General features: G+C 38.7%; 1 protein-coding gene across 3 annotated transcripts in view; it reads left to right on the forward strand.

Annotated features, from left to right (window-relative positions):
• rbms3 (RNA binding motif, single stranded interacting protein) overlaps positions 1-24,223 on the forward strand; it is a 750,312-nt gene that overhangs the window by 273,441 nt on the left and 452,648 nt on the right. For all 3 annotated transcript variants that reach the window (XM_061982784.2, XM_061982785.2, XM_061982783.2), the window contains exon 4: positions 11,767-11,858. In XM_061982784.2, the coding sequence (XP_061838768.1) occupies positions 11,767-11,858 (92 nt within the window). The remainder of the gene's footprint in view (positions 1-11,766; positions 11,859-24,223) is intronic.

The raw sequence follows: 24,223 nt of genomic DNA on the forward strand, positions 1-24,223 counted from the left end.
ATTCACATTTCTGTAACTTTTTGTCGACAAAAATATCATTTCATGAGCACTTCTGTAATCTAGTAACAGCATTTGGTGATAAATAACCTTAAATTAACATTCTTAATAAATGTCAGTAGAATAAGCACACATCTGATTGTGGAGTCAAAGTGTAAGGACCTGGAATTTACACTCTGTGTGGTGTTGGAGTTGTCCGACTTCTTGTTTGGCCATAAACGCATCAGTGAGTGTGTGTGTTGGCATTAGTGATAAATGGCGAGCGGGTGCTGTTGATATGACAGAGGACAGAATTGGTTTTGGCTTGGTTTGTACGGCATAAAATTACCAGTTTTGCTCGATAAGTTTTTACTAATATTTTTGGTGTGGTTAATGAAGAGTTGTTCTCAATTAAGTGATTGATGTAATTTCCTGCACCTTCCTAAAGCGTCTCGACAGACATTACAATAATAATACTAATAGTGTTGACGGACATTGCTTTATCTCTTGTGACAACCTGTCACCTGTCACTCACAGTTGCATTGCAAAATCATACAGAATAAATTATATGTTTATTTTGTTTAGAGTTCAGATTGGATTTGATTTTGTGTGCAGCGTAGATTTGCTGTGTGCAGAGGATTCGTGAAGAATGCACAATTGCCTAAATAAAGACAACTTCAGATTGTTTTCTTTGTTTAAAAATAGAACAAGCACATTCTGAAAATGTACTAGTAATAGTAACAATAGTATTCTACTTTTATTTGTCGTTATTTATACTTTCTAAATAAATTATGTCATAATGTTCATCAGTCAACTCATTGGTGCTAATTTTCAATCTATCAAGATAAAAAAAATATAGCCCTGAAATATTGTTATTGTTTTAATTTCGATGTCCCGCCCTCTAACGTTTGACCAATTAGAAAGTCAGTGAGTGTGTCACATCCAGGTTGCCAGTTATGCACCGCCATCTTCGTCTAGCTCAGTGGTTCTTAACCTGGGTTCGATCGAACCCTAGAGGTTCGGTGAGTCGGGCTCAGGGGTTCGGCGGAGGTCAAGACACACCCGACTCATCATGTAAATAAAAACTTCTCCCTATCGGCGTATTACGGATACGGCAACAGCAGAAGTAAGACTGATTTGCAGGTGTGTAATTTGTTGTGAGTTTATGCACTGTGTTGGTTTTGTTATTTGAACAGGGTGATTGAACACGGTTCATTTTGTGCACCAGTAAAAAAACATGGTAACACTTTAGTATGGGGAACATATTCACCATTAATTAGTTGCTTATTAACTTACAAATTAGTTACATATTGGCTCTTAACTAGTCATTATTAAGTACTTATTAATGCCTTATTCGGCATGGCCTTATTATAACCCTAACCCTCTAACCCTGGCCCTAACCCTCTAACACTAACCCTAACCCTAACCAAATAACTTTAAATTAAGTCTTTGTTACTTAGAATATGTTCCCTATCAGTGTTGGGTTAGTTACTGAAAACCAGTAACTAGTTACAGTTACTAGTTACTTTATTTCAAAAGTAACTCAGTTACTAACTCAGTTACTTAAACCAAAAAGTAATGCGTTACTGTGAAAAGTAACTATTTAGTTACTTATATATATATATATTTTTATTTTTTTATTTTTTTAAGGCCCCATTTAATGCCCTTTTAGCTTTCATTTTAGTACTGTTATTGCACTGGAGAATAATACAATCTGTTGATCAACTTGACATGCATTCGCATCACTGAACTCTGCTAAGCAATGTGCTCTACATACAACACACAAAGACAAAGATATGTTTTAAAGGGCCAATTTGTTTCAGACCAGAACAAATTGACAAAACTATTTTAAATAGCTGCAACTTAACATACATAAGTAACAAACAGCATAATAACAACATAGCTGTAAAACAAGAAAGGCACACACTACATACACAAAGCCTAACCAGGCGTTTTCTCAAGGAATTCTGAAATAAAATCATGTCTGAAGCCCAGAACACTCTACACATTTCCCCACTTAGTTTAGAGAAAAGGAAATATTAGCCTGGCCCACTAGTATCCCTCTTTAGGTTTGTGAACTTTATAGTCTAAACATTTAGAGTGATGTGATAATCAAACACTCTAAAAGTTTAAAATGAAAGAGTATATAAGAGAATTGACAGAGTGTGTGTACCTTCAGTGTGCAGTGCCTCATTAAAATCCAGCCGCTGTTGGAGGTGAAGTGTGTGTCTCTTTACTAGCTTCGTCGAAGCATGTTGTTTTTGTCGCTGTTTCAGCATATTTGAAACTTACATTCAACTAAAATGTTCTTTTCTTTGTGGTCGATAAAAGAAACGTACTGAAAATATCTCCATTTTAAGAAACTCGGCTTCGGGGTTCGCCATGACGTCTTGATAGTAGACACAGACACGCCCCCTCCCACACACACACACTCACACACACACACACACGTACACACAGACAGCGCGCGGCGCGCCTCTTTTTTGTCGCCTCTTTAGCAGCGCTGCAACACTCAGATCTTCTCAGTTTCTAGCCGATACTACATAAAAAATAACGGTAACGGAGTTACTGAATATAAAAAATAACGCGTTAGATTACTAGTTACCGCCGATAGTAACGGCGTTACAGTAACGCGTTACTTTGTAACGCGTTAGTCCCAACACTGTTCCCTATACTAAAGTGTTACCAAAACCATATAACTTTGTCTTGAATTTGCAAAAATACAACATTTTATTTTTCACTAAAGAAGGGTTTGGTGAATGCGCATATGAAACTGGTGGTGTTCGGTACCTCCAACAAGGTTAAGAACCACTGGTCTAGCTACTGCCACTGGTAAAGTTACTAAACATGTCACACCTTTGTAAATCTAAAAGGCGTCGTTACGATTCTCAACTTATTTATGAAAAAGCCAGGAACAAAACAAGGATTTGTATCGGGGATGCCTTTGAAAAATGGAGACGATTGAAGGCGGACAATATTTTCTCATCTGACGCCAAACTTGCTAATTTCCTCCTTGATAGGTAAGTCGGGCATTTATGTTCTCATATTTGTAATGAATGGACATGGACATTTCGTATGGAAACTATATTGTCCAATGCAGTCTATGATCTTGTCTAACAAAGCTAGTATGTTTGTGCAACGAATACTTAGAGTGATGGTGCTTAGCTCCTAGTGTAATGCTTGGCATGCTAGCCCGGTCAACGACGCATCGACATACAGGCTAACGGGGGAAATATATGCCTGTTAGCCTGTATGTCGATGTGTATTCGAACTCACAGGTCAAATTATCTTTTCGACAAATAAAGCCTATGTGGAATTCTTCAGAATTCTCTCTGTTCTGAGGGAAAAAAACTGGGGCTTCGGCGACAAATAGTCAACAATATAGAAAACGGTGAATGCTAGGGCACTCATCTCAAGCTGGTTCTCTCTCAGTGTTACTTGGATGGTATTGGAAGCAATGGCGGAGTCAGAGACCTGGCTCGAGTGGTACCACCACTACCATCCAAGTGCATCCAAGAGAGATCGGATGGGGTGGCGTACCAGTACCAGGCAATAGGTTTCCAATAGAACGGTCACCTTTTACTGCACCAGCTGTTGGCTTTAGAACCTTGGGACTGATGAGATCCGGTCATGCTGCCTGGGTTTGTTTGACTTTCTAAGGTTGTCTTCTCAATTGTTCAGCTGTCAAGTGGGGCGATTTCCGTCCTTTTGAGGAGGAGGGGGTGGCAGCTCGTAAAGGAAGGGCTGTATCGAAAATATCAAGGCAAAGTAGGGAGGAACAGAAAAGGATAGTGAGCTAAACCTGTTCAAAAAATAATAATAGCCAGCTTGTTTTAAAAAATCTATCCAGCTTGGCGATTGTCCTTTGAGGCTCCTAATTTCCCATTCTGCCGGAGTTCACTTCCACCTTTCGACAATCAGACTCCTTGGCGGTTCTTATTCTCCCCTTGAGTGGACCCTGTGTCTTGTCTGACAACAGATCTGAAATGTTTTTGTTTTGGTTGAGTCGGTCATACAGGTCACTGGTATCCTGTTTGTGTGCTCACAAACAAGACAATCTATTACCAACAGCCAGATCGTTCATGAATGACCGATCACTCGTGGCTGCCTGTCCTGTACAACTATGGATGGGAAACATTTGTATATCTTAGGTTACTGCGGAATGTACTAGCGTCCTTTTGTTGAACAGCTAAAGGTCAGGTCTTCTGGAATATTTCACAAGTACCATATTTTCCGGACAATAAGCTGCACCGGTTTATTAAACTGCACCAAGTACCTCAGGAATCAATACTTGGATCAAAGTTGTTCAATCTCTATATAAATCATTTTCTACCGCTTGTCCCTTTCGGGGTTGCGGGGGGGTGCTGGAGCCTATCTCAGCTGCATTCAGGCGGAAGGCGGAGTACACCCTGGACAAGTCGCCACCTCATCGCAGGGCCAACACAGATAGACAGACAACACTCACACTCACATTCACACACTAGGGCCCATTTAGTGTTGCCAATCAACCTATCCCCAGGTGCATGTCTTTTGGCGGTGGGAGGAAGCCGGAGTACCCGGAGGGAACCCACGCAGTCACGGGGGGGGAACATGCAAACTCCACACAGAAAGATCCTGAGCCCGGGATTGAACTCAGAACTACTCAGGACCTTCGTATTGTGAGGCACATGCACTAACCCCTGCCCCAATCTCTACATAAATGACATTTGTGAAGTTACGAAATACTTAGTTAGTATTATTTGCAGATGATACAACTGCGTTTTGTTCAGGAGAGAGCACACAGAAGCTGATGCAAATAATAACAGAAGAAATGTACAAATTAAAAAGGTTTGACAAAAACAGACTACGGTCTGAAAAGGGGTAGGATTAAATAAACTCTGCTTCTTCCTACTCCTTTTTGGATGTGCTGTAATGAAAGGAAATATGTGATGAATTGTATCGTATGCATGTTCGAAATAAACTGAAACTGAACTGAAAACTGAACGAATTTGTAATATATATATATATATATATATATATATATATATATATATATATATATATATATATATATATATATATATATATTTGCCGCACTGGACTAAAAACACTGATACATGTTGTGAAATGAGATATTTACATAGAGAGATTTTGTAAATGTGTATTGACATACAATAATTGTATCCAAACGGTACCTAAAACACAAAAAACAACAGCTGATCTAACAAAATAGACAAGTAACTGATGTCTTTATTCATCCTTTATGAGATGAATAAGATTGTATCCTTTTTTCATAAGGTTCAACATGCTTAGCCGGACCACTTTTGTAAAAGCCGCAGAGTTCAAAGCTTTGGAAACCAACATTGTTTATTTAAAACTGGTCAATGGTAAAACTTACAGCGTTGGTCTCACTCGCGCAAAAGCATTGTCGATTGCGTAAGTTAACACCAGAAGTGGGCGCCCCTGCATGGGCCAGCTACTGCAAAAGAGAGCCCCGACTTTATAGCAAAAGAGCAGACAAGTCCAATGGGTTAATGAGTCCAAAAGTGTTCACAAAGGTGAGATGAGGGTGATATTGTCAAAAGAATGTGTAGCTAAATACAATTGTTTTAAATTAAAAAAATATTTATATCTGAGGCAAGTTCCTCCTTTTTAAGACTTAAACCTTTGTACCATTCTTTCTTTAGCCGTTGGATCAACAGCTTGAACTTGGGGTTGCATTTGGAGTCATGAATCTTTCAGCCTTGTGCAAGTGATTAGACCGGGGGTCAGCAACCCGCGGCTCTCAAGCTGAATGCGGCTCTTTAGTGCCGCTCTAGTGGCTCCCATTTTTAAAAAAGGATTGAAAATGGAAAAAGATGGGGTAAAAATATATTTTTTTTGTTTTAGTATGTTTTTTGTTTGAGGACAAACATGACACAAACCTTCCCAATTGTTAGAAAGACCACTGTTTAATTGTATTTGAACATCGTTTTGTCCTACTAATTTCGGCAGTTCTTGAACTCACCATAGTGTGGACTGTGACGCAACAGTTTGTTTACATGTAACATCTTCCACTCCGTCTCTGTCTCATTTTGTCCACCAAAAGTTTTATGCTGTGCGTGAGTGCACAAAAGTGAGCTTTGTTGATGTTATTGACTTGTTGGAGTGCTAATCAGACATATTTGGTCAGTGCATGACTGCAAGCTAATCAATGCTAACATACTATTTAGGCTGTATGTACATATTGCATCATTATACCTTGTTTGTAGGTATATTTGAGCTCATTTAATATCCTTTACTATTATCCTCTTTGTATATAATTTAGTTTTGCATGTCTCATGACACATTATCTGTATATACTATTGGCTGCATTTGTTTGTGTGCCATGCTGTTCCAGACCACATCAAACATTACCTAGTTTGCCAAAGATTGTAATAAATATATTGAAAGAAGAGCCTGCCGTTTCCTTTAACTTGGACACACACATCTTTACCGTTGGCCATTGAAAGCCAATAATTTCCAGGCGTTATCTCATCTTCTGAATAGCCTCTGATTTACTAATGTTTTCTAATGTTGTAAAAATGTGTAGAATAAATATAACATTTCAACATTTCTGTCAACGAAGATTTGCTTCAGCCTGCGACACATAGTCATTTTGATAGTAGGGTATTATAGCTAATATAGACACTTACATCATGTGTTTCCTTCATTATAAGACTTATACACGGCTTTTCATTTTTTGCGGCTCCAGACAGATTAGTTTTTAATATTTTTTGTCCAATATGGCTCTTTCAATGTTTTTCATTGCCGGCCCCTGGATTAGACGTACCAAAGCTATTATCAATGTCCCCAAAACAACAGATGATAGACAGAGGGAAGGCCAGATGTGGCAGCTGAATTTGTGTGTGTTTTTTCAAATGAAGTTCAGGACAAATGTGTGAATTTAAATGTATATTTGCTAATATTCTAACATATACAACAGGGCCTATACTGTAAATGCATATAATGTATACAGTATGCATAAGGTGAAGGTGCTATTGTACTTTAATGGAAGCTCTCGCATTCATGGAATAATTAATCAAACGGTAATTTATTTAAGAGTACATGATTCAGAAAGTGCCGCATGCAAGCACCCACTCGCACACCCTGGAAGTCATTTGAGCTTTTGATTTTTCAAAGACTCTGAAGCTGATTGGCCCACATTGTGCTGCTCAACACACAGCATATTAACACAACCCCATTCACAGCCCTTCATAATCCTCTCCACAGTAACAAATCTCTCAAAGGTTGGCAGCATACCAGAGCTGCTGCCATGTTTCCTCTCTCTCCCATAACTCTATTTTACTTACACACTCTCTCACACACACACACATACATATAGACTCATATTTATATTTTTTGCAAATATTGCAATTCTGTCCATCCACACCTCACACCCACAACACTCCTTCATTTTCAGTCTGTAGTTCCTCATTCTCTTTGTCTCAAATGTTCCCCGACATGAACAGTCAGCAACACCCATCTGGAAATTCACAGAGGGGAAAGTGGAGGGAACGGAATCCACAGCTGGGATTTATGAAATATCGGGATGTTTTGAAGAAGAGCTGAGTGACTTTTGTGTAAATGTAATTTTGGTTAAAAAGCAGTTAATAATGCCCTCTGATTCATAAATTCAATAAAGATGTGTACCGTATTTTTCGGAGTATAAGTCGCACCCGAGTATAAGTCGCACCGGCCGAAAATGCATAATAAAGAAGGGAAAAAAACATATAAGTCGCACTGGAGTATAAGTCGCATTTTTAGGGGAAATGTATTTGATAAAACATAACACCAAGAATAGACATTTGAAAGGCAATTTAAAATAAATAAAGAATAGTGAACAACAGGCTGAATAAGCAGTGTTGGGTTAGTTACTGAAAACCAGTAACTAGTTACAGTTACTAGTTACTTTATTTCAAAAGTAACTCAGTTACTAACTCAGTTACTTACACCAAAAAGTAATGCGTTACTGTGAAAAGTAACTATTTAGTTACTTATTTTTTTCCCCCTTTTTTTTAAGGCTCCCATTAATGCCCTTTTAGCCTTCATTTCAGTACTGTTATTGCACTGGAGAATAATACAATCTGTTGATCAACTTGACATGCATTTGCATCAATGAACTCAGAAAGCAATGTGGTCTACATACAACACACAAAGACAAAGAAATGTTTCAAAGGGCCAATTTATTTCAGGCCAGAACAAATTGACACAACTATTTTAAATAGCTGCAACATAATGGCACTTTAACTTTAACTTTAAGTAGATAGGATCTTTGATCCTAGACACAACTTACATTTAACTAAAATGTTATTTTCTTTGTGCTTGACAAAAGAAAAGTATTGAGAATGTCTCCATGTTAAAAAACTTGACTTCTGGCTTCGCCATGATGTCTTGTTAGGTGTTGAGAGTAGCGTATGTGTGTGTGTGTGTGGCCCTTTAAGATATGACTGCATGTGAGGTGAGTGACGTCAGTGAGTGAGTGGGCGAGAAAGGTGAGCGAGAGGCGACAGTGAGTGCGTGCAGGTGCTCTGGCTTGGTGGATGGCTGCGTCCAATAAAGTCACAAAGTTGCAACAAACCGCCGGCCTCGTCATTCGCCCTCAGCTGTAAAGACCCACTTGTTAGCCCCGAAGTACATAGGCCCTGGAGGAACGTCTCCCCTGCGCCCCTCAACTACGGTCTGGGAGTCCCCCCCGCCCCCACCCACAGAAAGCACGCCTTTTCTTTTCCACCGCAGCGCTCCAATAAAACACACTCAGATCTTCTGTTTCTCGCCGATACTACATAAAAAATAACGTAAAATAACGCAGTACCGCATAATGTAGTAACAGTAACTGAGTTACTGAATATAAAAAATAACGCGTGAATTACTAGTTACCGCCGAAACTAACGGCGTTACAGTAACGCATTACAAAGTAACGCGTTAGTCCCAACACTGTGAATAGGTGTACGTTATATGAGGCATAAATAACCAACTGAGAACGTGCCTGGTATGTTAACATAACATATTATGGTAAGAGTCATTCAAATAACTATAACATATACAACATGCTATACGTTTACCAAACAATCTGTCTCTCCTAATCGCTAAATCCCATGAAATCTTATACGTCTAGTCTCTTACGTGAATGAGCTAAATAATATTATTTGATATTTTACGGGAATGTGTTAACAATTTCACACACAAGTCGCTCCTGAGTATAAGTCGGTTTGTACACTTGTCATCTATATCATCCATATTTTATAATTAAACAAATGAAATACCCGTGTCTCAATGTCATTTACGTCTGTACATGACACTTGGTCGCGACTGTAACGACCCCAACACACTGCAAAAAGTCAGTGTTCAAAAACAAGAAAAAAACAAACAAAAATTAGTGGTATTTTATTTGAACTAAGCAAAATTATCTGCCAACAGAACAAGAAAATGTGGCTTGTCAAGACTTTCCAAGACAAGTAAAATTAGCTATCCTCAATGAACCCAAAAATACCTTAAAATAAGTATATTCTCACTAATAACAAGTGCACTTTTCTTGATAGAAAAAACAAATATGAGACCTTTTTTCTCAATATGTTGAAAAATATTCTTAAATTAAGTAAATGCTAGTGCCATTATCTTGACATAATGATATGCGCTCCAAAACATTTGTTAATTGTAATTTTGAAGAATTTACCTGAATGTGCATGAACTATTTATGTTAAAAATAGTTAGAAATGTCACATGTTGAATGTTTAAATATTAACTGTCCGTTTACTGTACTGTGCCAACTGTACTACTATACGAGTACGTATTTTCTATTGTTTCATTGAAAATAAAACAGTCCATTTGGCTGTCATCTGTTTTAATATGAGACACAATTAACAATAATAATAATAATAATACATTTTATTTACAAGGCACCTTTCTGGGCACTCAAGGACACCGTACAAAATCACAACATTAAAATCAAATTGGATAAAAAAAAAACAACAACAACAAAGAGAAAAGAAAAGATGATTACAATGAATAAGCAGTCAGGAATAGCTGTGTTTTGAGTCTTGATTTGAAGAGGGATATTGAATCTAAGTTGCGAAGGTCTGCTGGTAGAGAGTTCTAAAGATGTGGGGCAGAGCGGCTGAAAGCTCGGGAACCCATGGTGGACAGTTTAAATAAAAGGACAGAGAGGTGGATGGATGAAGAGGATCTTAGGGAACGTGAGGGCGTGGCGACATGGATCAGGTCAGAGAGCTATGATGGAGAGAGGTTATGGATGGCTTTGAAAGTGAGGAGAATTATTTTAAAGTGGATGCGATGTTTGATGGATAGCCAGTGGAGTTGCTGCACAACAGGGGTAATGTGCTGGGTTCCATTGTCTTGGGTGTGATGATGTAATGTTCATAGACTGAGGCCGATCTGCATGCAAGCAAAAGTTCGACTCCAGGTGTCGTTGAGGAAGGAGGGAGGTCAAAAGCGTCCATCATTGAGGTGTCCTCGGGGGGTGTTTTCAGAACAGCCTATGTTCCTGTTGTTCACAGCGTATAAGCCATTCGAGGGAGTCAAATCATAGATTAGGATGTTTGTTTTCCACGAGCAGACAATACAATGACTTGTCATATTGACGTCGGGTTGTGTTTATTTCCTGTCAGTGCTCTTATTTTGGTTCCATTTCCCGATTGTCTCCCTGAGCGCTGTTTCCCCTCACCTGCTGCTGATTGGCAGCCTGGCCACACCTGGTGTCAATCAGCTGACTGCTATTTATGCCTGCCTCGCCCTCCAGTCAGGGCTCGAGGATTGTTTGCTGTCTCCTGTTATCCTGGTTCCTGTTTTCCTGCATTTCCTTTTGACATTAAAGTCATGTTTTCCCGCAACATGCCTGCTATCTCTGCGTCTTGGGGTTCACCACCAACAAATCACGACAAGTATTATATTTTTTTCTGGATCGCTTCAGCACGATTTCGAAAACAGAGCTTGCTTGCTGCAGAGCAGGGGTGATGTGCTGGATTGAAGGGGTTCTGGTGATTATCCGGGCTGCAGAGTTCTGGAGAAGCTGAAGTTTGTGATGAGACAACATTGTGTCAAAGTCATGATTTTTTTTTTCATGCTTGAAATAAGAAATTCTTACTTTGAAAAAGCAGTTTTATACTTGTGAGTGTTGATGACACGGCTTTGCATCAGTTGATATTCTAGTTTCAAGCATGTTTTACTAAATATAAGTCATCAAATCTCAGCAACAAGCTGTAATATCTTACTGAGATCATTTAGGACCAAAACCCTTAAAACAAGTAAAACACTCTAACATAAAATCTGCTTAGTGAGAAGATTGATCTTATCAGACAGAAAATAAGCAAATATCACCCTTATTTGAGATATTTCATCTTACTTAGATTTCAGTTTTTGCAGTGTACCCCTTTTGTATACGTGTATCGTGTGTTTGGGCAGTGTGCATCAGTGTGACTTTGTGTGTGTGTGTGTATGACTCTAATGCATTTTGTGGGGAGATTTAGGTGAACAGGGTTCTGCAGTTTGTTATTAGAAAATCTCTCATCCGTGTCTCTAATTAAGATGCATAGCATCTCCCTGAACGTCAGCGCAGCTAATTATCAAACAATGTAGTGCTCACCAGATATAAGAACTGGCAGCCTCCGTCGTCATGTTACTAACCTATTACTGCTGCAATTACCAAGCGTCTGTCATTCGCCTTGTTATTTCATTGGCATTCTCTTTTTGGTTATTTACTAATGCCTGTCTCTGCGTTTATTTCCCCTTTCTAATTTTCTCTTCTGGATTTCTTCCTCTGTTCTCTCTCTCCAGGCTACGGCTTTGTTGATTTTGACAGCCCGGCTGCAGCACAGAAAGCCGTGTTGTCTCTCAAAGCCACGGGAGTGCAGGCGCAAATGGCCAAGGTAGGCTGCCAAACTGCTTCCTTGTGTGCTATCATTAGCACCTTGTTGCACACACACACACACACACCTCCATCCGCTTGTTTAAAAAAGGTATACGACCAGTGATATGTCTTTGAGTTCCACAGCGGAAGCAATGCAGCACGCATTACACAAAGTGCGTACTGCGCATTTTTCCATAACAAACTAAGCATTAGCTGTGCTGCTGTGTTTATTTGCTGACACTGTCTGCTGACAGGTGGAAACCACAACTTCTAGCGGGCCAATGCATGTGTGACGTTATTATTGTTATGATTAGAAAAATACTTATATATATATATATGTATATATATATATAAATATATCAATCTATCTATCTATCAAGAGGGACAGAGACAGCACACAGTGCATGTGGATCACATGTTACCATGGCGAGAAAACATGGAGAGACTGCCAGTTATATAGTCTCCACCAGTTGCAGAAAATGTGCCTTCAGTACAACTGGACAGTGCTGTTTCAGTTCCATCACCAGGACCATCAGTGAGTCAGACACAAACTAGTCTCATCATTGAACCAGATTCGAGGGCTGCTGAGTTGCCATCATCAGAACCCAGATCACCCACAACAAAAACCCCACCAGTGATCCGCAGATACCCAGAAAGGTTTCGAGTACCACCAAAAAAACAGAATCTCTGAAGACAGTATAAAAATCTGTGTTAAAGGTGTACAAATAATGTTTGTATAATAAGCATGTTATTATTTACAAATGAGGGTTAAGAGTTCAGTACTAAAAAAAAAAAAAGAATGTGGCTTAGGTACAGTTTTTTTAATTGAGCTGCTGCATTTTTTGGTTGGGTTGTTTATTTATTTTGAGTAACTTCTCCATTTCTAAAAGGGGAGGAATGTAATAGAGTGATCTATGTTTGTCTGTTGCCATCTCCTGGTGAATGTTGGCTATAGCGTACTGGTGTTACTTTTTGGTTGGCCAAAGATTTACGTGGTGTTGCGCACCTGACGTCAAGTGTGTGAGTCTGTTCTGAAGACTACAGTAAAGAGACGTACTTCATCCCCTCGCCTGTTTATTGCCTCCAACTCAATATATTACAACAACATTGCTCCATGCGGACCCTCCAGGTCCGCATGGAGCTGGAGGGGGCGTGGCCTCCAGGTCCACCTGAATTTCGGGAGATTTTCGGGAGAAAATTTGTCCCGGGAGGTTTTCGGGAGAGGCGCTGAATTTCGGGAGTCTCCCGGAAAATCCGGGAGGGTTGGCAAGTATGGTTTATTTGGAACGTGCATGCGTGCATACATGATGCATCACAATTTCCAGTTTCTCTATTCAACATGTTCGAAAAGGAGTCGGAAGAAGCAGAGCTTATTTAATCCTACCCCTTTTCCTTTACTTAGCAGTTGCTAAAACATGTGTTCACTTCCCGTTCTCAATTTATTCACAATATACTCACTTACTAATAACATAAAAAATAAGTTAAAGTTCATATAGTGAGATAACTAAGATTATCTAGAACAGTGGTTCTTAACCTGGGTTCAATCGAACCCCAGGGGTTTGGTGAGTCGGCCTCAGGGGTTCGGCGGAGGTCAAGACACACACGACTCATCGTGTAAATAAAAAATTCTTCCTATCGACGTATTATGGATACCCCCAAACAATGTTCCCTCTAATTTTCCATATGCGTGAGCAAACGTCAAAACTCCTTGAGCATTCAGTGGAGCACATGTGAGCGACGTCAGACGTGCACATGCACTGTGGTCACACCTGCAGCACACCTGTCCCAAACCTGACTAAATAACAAGTTAAATGTTTTATTATTATAATCAAATGACAGCAGTCATTTCCATTAGATTATTTTCTAATATAAGTGTTTTGGCCCACGTACAATAACAATATCAAAACATATTGTTTTTCATGAGCTGTGCACTAGTATTATATGTCTGGGTGGGGGTCCTGCTTTGGAAATAATTTGTACCCCTTTCAGATATCTCATTTAGTTCCCACTAAAACATTCACATGTTGCACAATGAGATGTAAACATGGGATCCTGTGTACATTCCTGTAACTTTATGTTTGTAAAATATATATTTATTAGTATTTCTTTAATATAATAACATCATTTCATGATTAATATTTATAAATTAAGATTAAATTAAGAAAAACACATTTTATGTTTCACTAAAGAAGGGTTCGGTGAATGCGCATATGAAACTGGTGGGGTTCGGTAACTCCAACAAGGTTAAGAACCACTGATCTAGAACAGTGTTTTTCAACGTTTTCTGAGCCGAGGCACATTTTTTTCATTGAAAAAATCCCGAGGCACACCACCAGCAGAAAACATAAAAAAAATGAAACCCAGCAGCCGATATTGACAATAAAAAGTCATTCTTGCAATTGTTGGATATGAATTCCAACCATAACCAAGCATGCATCTCTATAGCTCATGTCTCAAAGTAGGTGTACTCTCACGACCTGTCATATCACGCTGTGACTTATTTGGAGTTTTGTTTGGCTTTTCCTGTGTGTAGTGTTTTGGTTCTTGTCTTACGCTCCTATTTTGTTGTTGATTGTCATGTCATTTACGGATGTACTTTGTGGACGCCGTCTGCTCCACACGCTGTAAGTCTTTGCTGTCGTCCAGCATTCTGTTTTTGTTTACTTTGCAGCCAGTTCAGTTTTAGTTTTGCATAGCCTTCCCTAAGCTTCAAGGCCTTTTCTTAGCGGCACTCGCCTTTTGTTTATTTTTTATTTAAGCATTAGACACCTTTTTACCTGCAAACCATTGTCGTCGTTCACGACATCGACAAAGCAATTAGCTACCTGCTGCCACCTACTGGTAAGGAAGAGTATTACACGGTTACTCTGCCGAGCTCTAGACAGTACAGACACTCAACAACGGCACATTTACGGATTATAATTACTGGTTTGCAAAAAAATATTTTTAACCCAATTAGGTGAAATTACATAATCTCCCACGGCACACCAAACAATATCTCACGATACACTAGTGTGCCGCGGCACAGTGGTTGAAAAACACTGATCTAGAACAGTGTTTTTCAACCTTTTTTGAGTTTGTTGTTGGTTTCCTGTGTGCAGTGCTTTAGATCTTGTCTTGCGCTGTTATTTTGGTGGCCCTTCCTGTTTTGTGGGTGTTTTCCTGTAGCAGTTTCATGTCTTCCTTTGAGCGCTATTCCCTGTACCTACTTTGTGTTAGCAAGCAAGGCTATTTAAGTTGTTGCTTTCCTTCTTTGTGTGGACATTGTCGATTGTCATCTCATGTACGGATGTACTTTGTGGACGCCGTAAGTTTTTGCTGCCGTCCAGCATTTTGTTTCTGTTTACTTTGTAGCCAGTTCAGTTTTACTTTCCTTTTGCATAGCCATTGCCTTTTTCTTTCCCTTTCCCTTTCCCTTTTGTTCTTTTTTGGTTTAAGCATTGCATACCTTTTTTACCTACACACTGCCTCCCGCTGTGCTCTGCATATTGTGATCACAACCAACCATCCTCGTCTCACCCGACACTTTCCGACTTTTACAAAGCAATTAACTACCTGCTGCCACCTACTGACATGGAGTATTACGTGGTTACCCTGCCGAGTTCTACACAGCACAGACACTAAGCAACGGCACATTATTTGCAGATTATAATTATTGATTTGCAAAAAATATTTTTTGAACCGATTAGGTGAAGTTGCATAATTTCCCACGGCACACCAGACAATATGTCATGGCACACTAGTGTGCAGGGGCACAGGGGTTGAAAAACACTGATCTAGAAAATTAATGGATGGATGAAATACATTCAGAATGTTTATCATGGTTCTTCTTCTTTGTACTTTGTAAACACTTTAAGTTTGAAGAGTTTCTTGAAGTGGATTATATTAGCACATTGTTGGATTTCTTTGCTTAATCCATTCCATAAATTAATTACACATACTGATATACTGAAGGTCTTAAGTGTTAAAGTTAAAGTTAAAGTTAAAGTACCAATGATTGTCACACACACACTAGGTGTGGCGAGATTATTCTCTGCATTTGACCCATCACCCTTGATCACCCCCTGGGAGGTGAGGGGAGCAGTGGGCAGCAGCGGTGGCCGCGCCCGGGAATCATTTTGGTGATTTAACCCCCAATTCCAACCCTTGATGCTGAGTGCCAAGCAGGGAGGTAATGGGTCCCATTTTTATAGTCTTTGGTATGACTCGGCCGGGGTTTGAACTCACAACCTACCGATCTCAGGGCGGACACTCTAACCACTAGGCCACGTGCGTACACATTTTTTAAATTACATTTTTCTCTAAGATTATATTTCTCCTCTTTTGTTGAGAATAATTGTGGTATATTCTTGGGTAGCAGGTTGTAGTTTGCTTTGTGTATAATTTTAGCTGTTTGCAAATTCACAATGTCGTGTAATTTCAGTATTTTCGATTGAATGAATAAAGGGTTTGAATGTTCTCTATATCCAACATTATTTATTATGTATTCTAACTGATCTTTTTTGTAACACCGTTAATGAATGAAGTGTACTTTTGTAGTTATTTCCCCATATTTCTGCACAATAACTCAGATATGGTAACCCTAGTGAGCAGCAGAGAATATGAAGTGATTTTTGGTCTAGAACATGTTTTGCTTTATTCATTATTGACGTGTTTCTTGCAACTTTATACTTTATATGTTTTACATGAGATTTCCAGTTCATTTTATCATCTATTATTTTACCTAGAAATTTGGTTTCATTTACTCTTTCTATTTCTATTTCGTTAAAGTTGTCACTTTCATATGCAATGAAAACATTGGCAAAAATGGCATTGTTAATTTGTGTATAATTAGTGGTTGTGTAACCATGAGTCTGGACAGCAGTGTGACAAGTGGGAATTCAACTAAAATGCCTACAGAGGTGATCCTTGTTTTACAAGCTTCAAGAGGTAGTCAACTGAAATGGCTTTCACTTCACAGGTGTGCTTGAAGCTCATTGAGAGAATGCCAAGAGTGTGCAAAACACTAATCAGAGCAAAGGGTGGCTATTTAGAAGAAACTAGAATATAAAACATGTTTTCAGTTATTTCACCTTTTTTTGTTAAGTACATAACTCCACATGTGTTCATTCATAGTTTCGATGCCTTCAGTGACAATCGACAATGTAAATAGTCATGAAAATAAAGAAAACACATTGAAATGAGAAGGTCTGTCCAAACTTTTGGCCTGTACTGTATACTTAAAGCCTATTATTTGTGCTCTATTGACGAGACATGCGTCAAAAAGTCGGCCGCCCAAAAAATACTCTGCTCCCGGAAACCGGATGTTGTGATGACAAATCCACTTTCGTCGGCGGTCGTAGCAATTAGTCGCATTTAAGTCTCATTCAGATCGTATTCAGGTGGGATTTCTGTTTCAACTGCAGTCACATTTGATTCCAATCGAGTTTCGGACTACCTCCTCAGGGTCTCTGCAGGTTTCAACATGCCAAATTTAAGACTTTTTAAGACTTTTTTAAAGACCATAACGAATACAATTTATGACCCATTTCACATGTTGTGTTTTTTTGTATGTTTTTTTGTTTGTTTTTGTTATATTTGGATGTAATTGTTGGTTTATATGATATTAAGTAAGACTATGTATTATGTTGAAGGGGGCAGGGAAATATACGATTTTTCTTCATCCTGCTCCTTCTCAGGCATTGGTGTGTAAATGTATAATTTAATAATTGTGGTATATTTGTCTATCGATCAAAGATGCACATCAATGAAGGAGATAAATAAAAATGAATGAATGAATGAATGAATGAATACAGGCAAAAAAGTACAAAAGACTTGAAGGAAAATTGAAGTCTCGGAATTGCTTGCAAAGTATATGAATTGATTCACAGCTCTTTCACGTTGGAATACAAAACGCTTAACCGAACTAAAAACACCAGACACTTCTCTGTTGTGAAGATTTGTTTTGAAGTCAGAATGGAAAAATTGAGCGGGCAGCACAGTTAGTTCCGCTGTGTAGTTGTGAAGTGAAGTGAATTATATTTATATAGCACGTTTCTCTAGTGACTCAAAGCGCTTTACATGGTGAAACCCAATATCTAAGTTACATTTAAACCAGTGTGGGTGGCACTGGGAGCAGGTGGGTAAAGTGTCTTGCCCAAGGACATAACGGCAGTGACTAGGATGGCGGAAGCGGGAATCGAACCTGGAACCCTCAAGTTGCCGACACGGCCACTCTACCAACCGAGCTATGCCGCCCCAAGTTACGTAATAGCGTCCTCAAAAATCAAAACATTTCAAAGCGAGACTGAAGTTTATGCATGTTTTAAATGAAAGTAACGTCAATAGATGGTTAAGACCTTCATATTTAAGACCTTTCATGAGATTTTGGGAGAATTTTATTTTTTTAATGATTGGTTTTAAGACTTCATAAGACCCCGTGGATACCCTACCCCTGATATGGCCTGAATCTGATACAAAAAGATCAGATTTGAAGCACTTTGGAGCGTTTAGACTGGAAAAACATGTCTGATTCTTGAGGGCAAAACAAATCCAATTTGGTGTGCAGTGTAAACGGAGCCTTAAATTTCCACATGTTGTGTTATTCCCTCAGTTGATTGTCGATACATAAAATGTGCAAAAAAGGCAAACTGGACATCACCATGTGATCGAAAAGTTCCCTTTTCTTTTTTTGAAAGACGTATGATGAGCACGGCTATTCCTCATGCGCTACACTGAGGAATAGCCGAAGTAATCTGTTAATCCCTCAGATTACTGCAAAAACTGAAATCTAAGTAAGATGAAATATCTCAAATAAGGGTGATATTTGCTTATTTTCTGTCTGATAAGATAATTCTTCCCACTAAGCAGATTTTATGTTAGAGTGTTTTACTTGTTTTAAGGGTTTTGGTCCTAAATGATCTCAGTAAGATATTACAGCTTGTTGCTGAGATGTTATGACTAGAGATGTCCGATAATATCGGCCGATAAATGCGTTAAAATGTAATATCGGAAATTATCGGTATCGTTTTTTTTTGTTTTTATTTAATTAAATCAACATATAAAACACAAGATACACTTACAATTAGTGCACCAACCCAAAAAACCTCCCTCCCCCATTTACACTCATTCACACTCATTCACACAAAAGGGTTGTTTCTTTCTGTTATTAATATTCTGGTTCCTACATTATATATCAATATATATCAATACAGTCTGCAAGGGATACAGTCCGTAAGCACACATGATTGTGCGTGCTGCTGGTCCACTAATAGTACTAACCTTTAACAGTTAATGTTTACTAATTGTCATTGATTACTAGTTTCAATGTAACTGTTTTCATATTGTTTTATTTTCTTTTTTATTCAAGAAAATGTTTTTAATTTATTTATCTTATTTTATTTTATGACTTTTTTTTTAAAGTACCTTATCTTCACCATACCTGGTTGTCCAAATTAGGCATAATAATGTGTTAATTCCACGACTGTATATATCGGTTGATATCGGTATCGGTTGATATCGGTATCAGTAATTAAAGACTTGGACAATATCGGAATATCGGTTATCGGCAAAAAGCCATTATCGGACATCCCTAGTTATGACCTATATTGAGTAAAACATGCTTGAAACTAGAATATCAACTGTTGCAAAGCTGTGTCATCAACACTCACAAGTTTAAAACTACTTTTTTAAAGTAATAATTTCTTATTTCAAGCATGTAAAAAAAAAAAATCATGACTTTGACACAATTGTGTCTCATATTAAAACAGATGACAGGCAAATTGACTTTGCTGTTTTATATTCCAATGAAACAATAGAAAATACGTACTCATATAATAGTACAGTTGTTATTAGTGATAATATACTTATTTTAAAGTGGGTTCATTGAGGTTAGCTAATTTTACTTGTTTTGGAAAGTCTTGACAAGCCACATTTTCTTGTTCTATTGGCAGATAATTTTGCTTAGTTCAAGTAAAATACCCCTATTTTTTGTATTTTGTTTTTCTTGTTTTTGAACACTGACTTTTTGCAGTGTATGGACGAGCATGCAAACTCTTTTTTTTTTTTTTTCGTGCCTGAAAGTCTCCATGTCGGCCGCATTAAAGCAATGAATATGCTGATAGCTTTGAGTGATTCTTCTCACTGGAGATGCTGTGCATTTGATCTAATCTCCAAATCCTGGCCCGCCTCCTTACGGATAAGAAATGGCGATGAGATGGAGAGGGACGACGACGTCGGCGGCGCCGGCGAAGATGACAGACTTGATGATAACAATGAAGGTGGCAATTATTTTGATCAAATGGGATTGGGTGTGAAGGCAGGAGATGATCGTCTCCATGGTGCTCAGGTGTGCCATTTCTTTAAGGTGCCATTTAGCTCTTTCCTCTCCCCGGCAGTGTCCTTCTTCTAATATTTATAAGAGGCCGGCTTCTCTGAATACAGATAAGATGTCTCGCTCCTCCGCCCCGTCTCATTTTAAGACCATATTTGGCATTGCTCCTCTTTCATCGGTCAATATGTTCAGAGTAGGGGTCTTCTGCACCAATATTGAGGCACTGGACATTTCAAGTGTTTGCACGTGTATTTTGTTTGCAGTGTGCACAAGTGTCCTGTGCTATAACACCCTGCTTTTATCTCACTTAAGAGAGACATTATTGAGTAGTTTGCTTTTATAGACTCCCGTTGCATCTGTGTAATACCTCCACCAGCTCTCTGTCCTCACTCGTCCTCTACACTCCATCCTCTTCTACATCGACCCTCTTCTTTCATGCTTACTCCCACGTTGCAAGCCATGTACTTCTTATCCCTCATGCATTCATCGGTCAAATATTATTTTTCATTTGCTTCTGTATAAGTTTCTTCGACGATGCCAGAGAAAAACATTTTTTTTATGCCACTATGTCATTGTCTCATTTTGTCCACCAAACGCTTTATGCTGTGCGTGAAGGCACAAAGGTGAACTTTGTTGATGTTATTGACTTGTGTGGAGTGCTTATCAAGCATATTTGGTCAGTGCGTGACTGCAAGCTAATCGATGCTAACATGCTATTTAGGCTAGCTTTATGTACATATTGCATAAGTATACCTCACTTGTAAGTATTTGAGTTAATTTAATTTCCTATGTCCTGTGTATTTAATGTATATCTGCATGTCTTATGACATATTAACTGCATGTAATATTGCCTGCATTTCTGATAGTGGTTTGGGTGCCATGTTGTTCCAGACCACAGCAAATGTAAATAATGTAAATAATTCAATGTATACACCCTGATGATTATCTTGTGTGATGACTGTATTATGATGATAGTATATATGATAGTATATATCTGTATCATGAATCAATTTAAGTGGACCCCGACTTAAACAAGTTGAAAAACTTATTCGGGTGTTACCATTTAGTGGTCAATTGTACGGAATATGTACTTCACTGTGCAATCTACTAATAAAAGTCTCAATCAATCAATCAAAAACAAACGTAACCCAGCTTGCAAAGATTGTAATAAATCCATTAGAAGAAGACAGCCCACCGTTTTCCTTTAACTTGGACACACACATCTATACTTTTGGCCATTCTAACACCGCAAAAAGTCAGTGTTCAAAAACAAGGAAAAAAAAAATGCAAAAATGAGGGGTATTTTATTTGAACTAAGCAAAATTATCTGCCAATGGATCAAGAACATTTGGCTTGTCAAGACTTTCCAAAACAAGTAAAATTAGCTAACCTCAATTAACTCAAAAATACCTTAACATAAGAATATTGTCACTAATAACAAGTGCACTTTTCTTGGTAGAAAAAAAAGAGACCTTTTTGCTCAATATGTTGAAAAATATTCTTACATTAAGTAAATGCTAGTGCCATTATTTTGACATAATGATATGCGCTCGGCATTAAATTTCTTGAAACCAGCAAACTTATACTAAAAACTAATTTAATGTTCTTCATGGAAAGGCAGCAAGGCAACCGCTTGTTACTCTCGGGGTCTCCGAGACGCTCAGACAAATCATATGGTCTAAAAATGCATTTTTCCATCGATAACATGACATCATCGCACCAAGTGCGTGCTCTTTCCGTCAATTAGTGCATATTTACTGTACACAGCCTGGCCCCCGGCCAAAACATTTTTAATTGTAATTTTGAAGAATTTTTCTGAATGTGCATGAACTATTTCTGTTCAAAATTGTTAGAAATGTCACATGTTAAATGTTTAGATATTAACTGTCAGTTTACTGTATTGTACCAACTGTACTACTATATGAGTGTATATTTTCTATTGTTTCATTGAAAATAAAACCGCAAAGTCCATTTGGTCATCATCCGTTTTAATTATGAGACACAATTTTTTTTTCATACTTGAAATAAGAAATTATTACTTTAAAAAAGTAGTATTATACTTGTGAGTGTTGATGACACAGCTTTGCAACAGTTGATAATCTAGTTTCAAGCATGTTTTACTCAATATAGGTCATAACATCCCAGCAACAAGCTGTAATATCTTACTGAGATCATTTAGGACCAAAACCCTTAAAACAAGTAAAACACTCTAACATAAAATCTGCTTAGTGAGAAGAATTATCTTATCAGACAGAAAATAAGCAAATGTCAATATGGCTCTTTCAACATTTTGGGTTGCCGACCCCTGTGCTAAGCTAAATCTTGCCTTGGTCTTTCCTTGCGCTTCCGAGCTGCACACCCCCTTTTTGTATTTTGCCTCGTTTTTGGATGAAAAGAATCATCTTAACTCCTGTCATTAAATATTTTCGGATGACAAACACATCACCATGCCACGGCCCAACAGATTAGACAACGTAAAAAAATAAATATTTGTTGCTTATAAATTCATTTTCGAAGATAGTCAGTCCCGTCATCACTCATGGTTTTCCGGATGGAAATGAACCCGCACAAATGATCCGGTTAGTCGACTAATCGTTAAGATAGTCAATGATTAGTCGACTATAAAAAAAATAGTTGTTGCATCCATAGTGAATTGATGTTGAGAAAAAAAACCCTGTATGTAGAAAAAGCACATCAGAGAGTGCTGCAGTGGTGGCCTCTCTAATAAACCCACTCTCATTCCATTTTGTCACCTATATCTCTCCACTGCAAAGTAATAGATAAAGCGTAAATGAGAGCCACAGGCGCTGAGCTCATTAAGTGAAAGCATCACAGTAATCAATCGATGTTGGGTTTTTTTCTTGCCCTGATGCACTACAACTATATTTACTCCGAAGAAGCCTCCATTTAAACGCAGCTGTAGAGGGAAGAGACCGTTCTGATTTCCTCCGGAACAGCTCCTCCTACTCCCCTTGGAATTTGAAATACCAAGGCACCACAGATGAAACATTGCCCCCCTTTTGTCTTGCCCTCCCCTGGGGAGTGAGGAGAAGCAACATAATTAAGACACCTAAAGGACACTTCGCTCTGTGCCTTCTTCTCCTGTCACTCACCTCACAGAACTCACAGATAACACTGGGCAAAGCTGTGGAGTATGTGTGTGTGTGTGTGTGTGTGTGTGTGTGTGTGTGTGTTGCATTTCTACCCTTCTTGAGACATCAACAAGGAAAAGTACCTTCCATATGAGGACTGGTGAGCAAGTTAGGACCGAAATCATGGTCCCAATACGGAAAACCATTGCATCTAATAGAGAGCCAAATACTAGAGTCTGTGAACATTGCTCCAAAGTCAAGATTTTGTTTTGTTGATTTAAAGGCCTACTGAAACCCACTACTACCGACCACGCAGTGCAATTTTAAATTTTGCGCGACATATCCTGCTGAAAACGTCTCGGTATGATGACGCCTGCGCGTGACGTCACGGATTGTAGAGGACATTTTGGGACAGCATGGTGGCCAGATATTAAGTCGTCTGTTTTCATCGCAAAATTCCACAGTATTCTGGACATCTGTGTTGGTGAATTTTTTGCAGTTTGTTCAATGAACAATGGAGACAGCAAAGAAGAAAGCTGTAGGTGGGAAGCAGTGTATTGCAGCAGGTGTTGTGCCGGATAACGCACCCCCTGACTGTTGTGCCGGATAACACAGCCGGTGTTTCATTGTTTACATTCCCGAAAGCTGACAGTCAAGCTTTACCATTGGCCTGTGGAGAACTGGGACAACAGAGACTCTTACCAGGAGGACTTTGAGTTGGATGCTCAGACGCTGTGCCATGAGTACGCATGCAGCTGCGGCTTCCAAACATTTGATCGCTTACCCGTACGTGCGTGCCGCTATGTGCATGTCACGTACGTAACTTTGGGGAAATATATGTGCTGTATGAACTTTGGGGAGGTGAACGGTACTTTGGGCTGTGGGATTGAGTGTGTTGTGCAGGTGTTTGAGTTGTATTGGCGGGTTATATGGACGGGAGGTGTTTGTTATGCGGGATTAATTTGTGGCATATTAAATATA

The sequence above is a fragment of the Nerophis lumbriciformis genome, linkage group LG21 (genome assembly GCF_033978685.3).
Source record: "Nerophis lumbriciformis linkage group LG21, RoL_Nlum_v2.1, whole genome shotgun sequence".
Lineage (NCBI taxonomy): Eukaryota > Metazoa > Chordata > Actinopteri > Syngnathiformes > Syngnathidae > Nerophis > Nerophis lumbriciformis.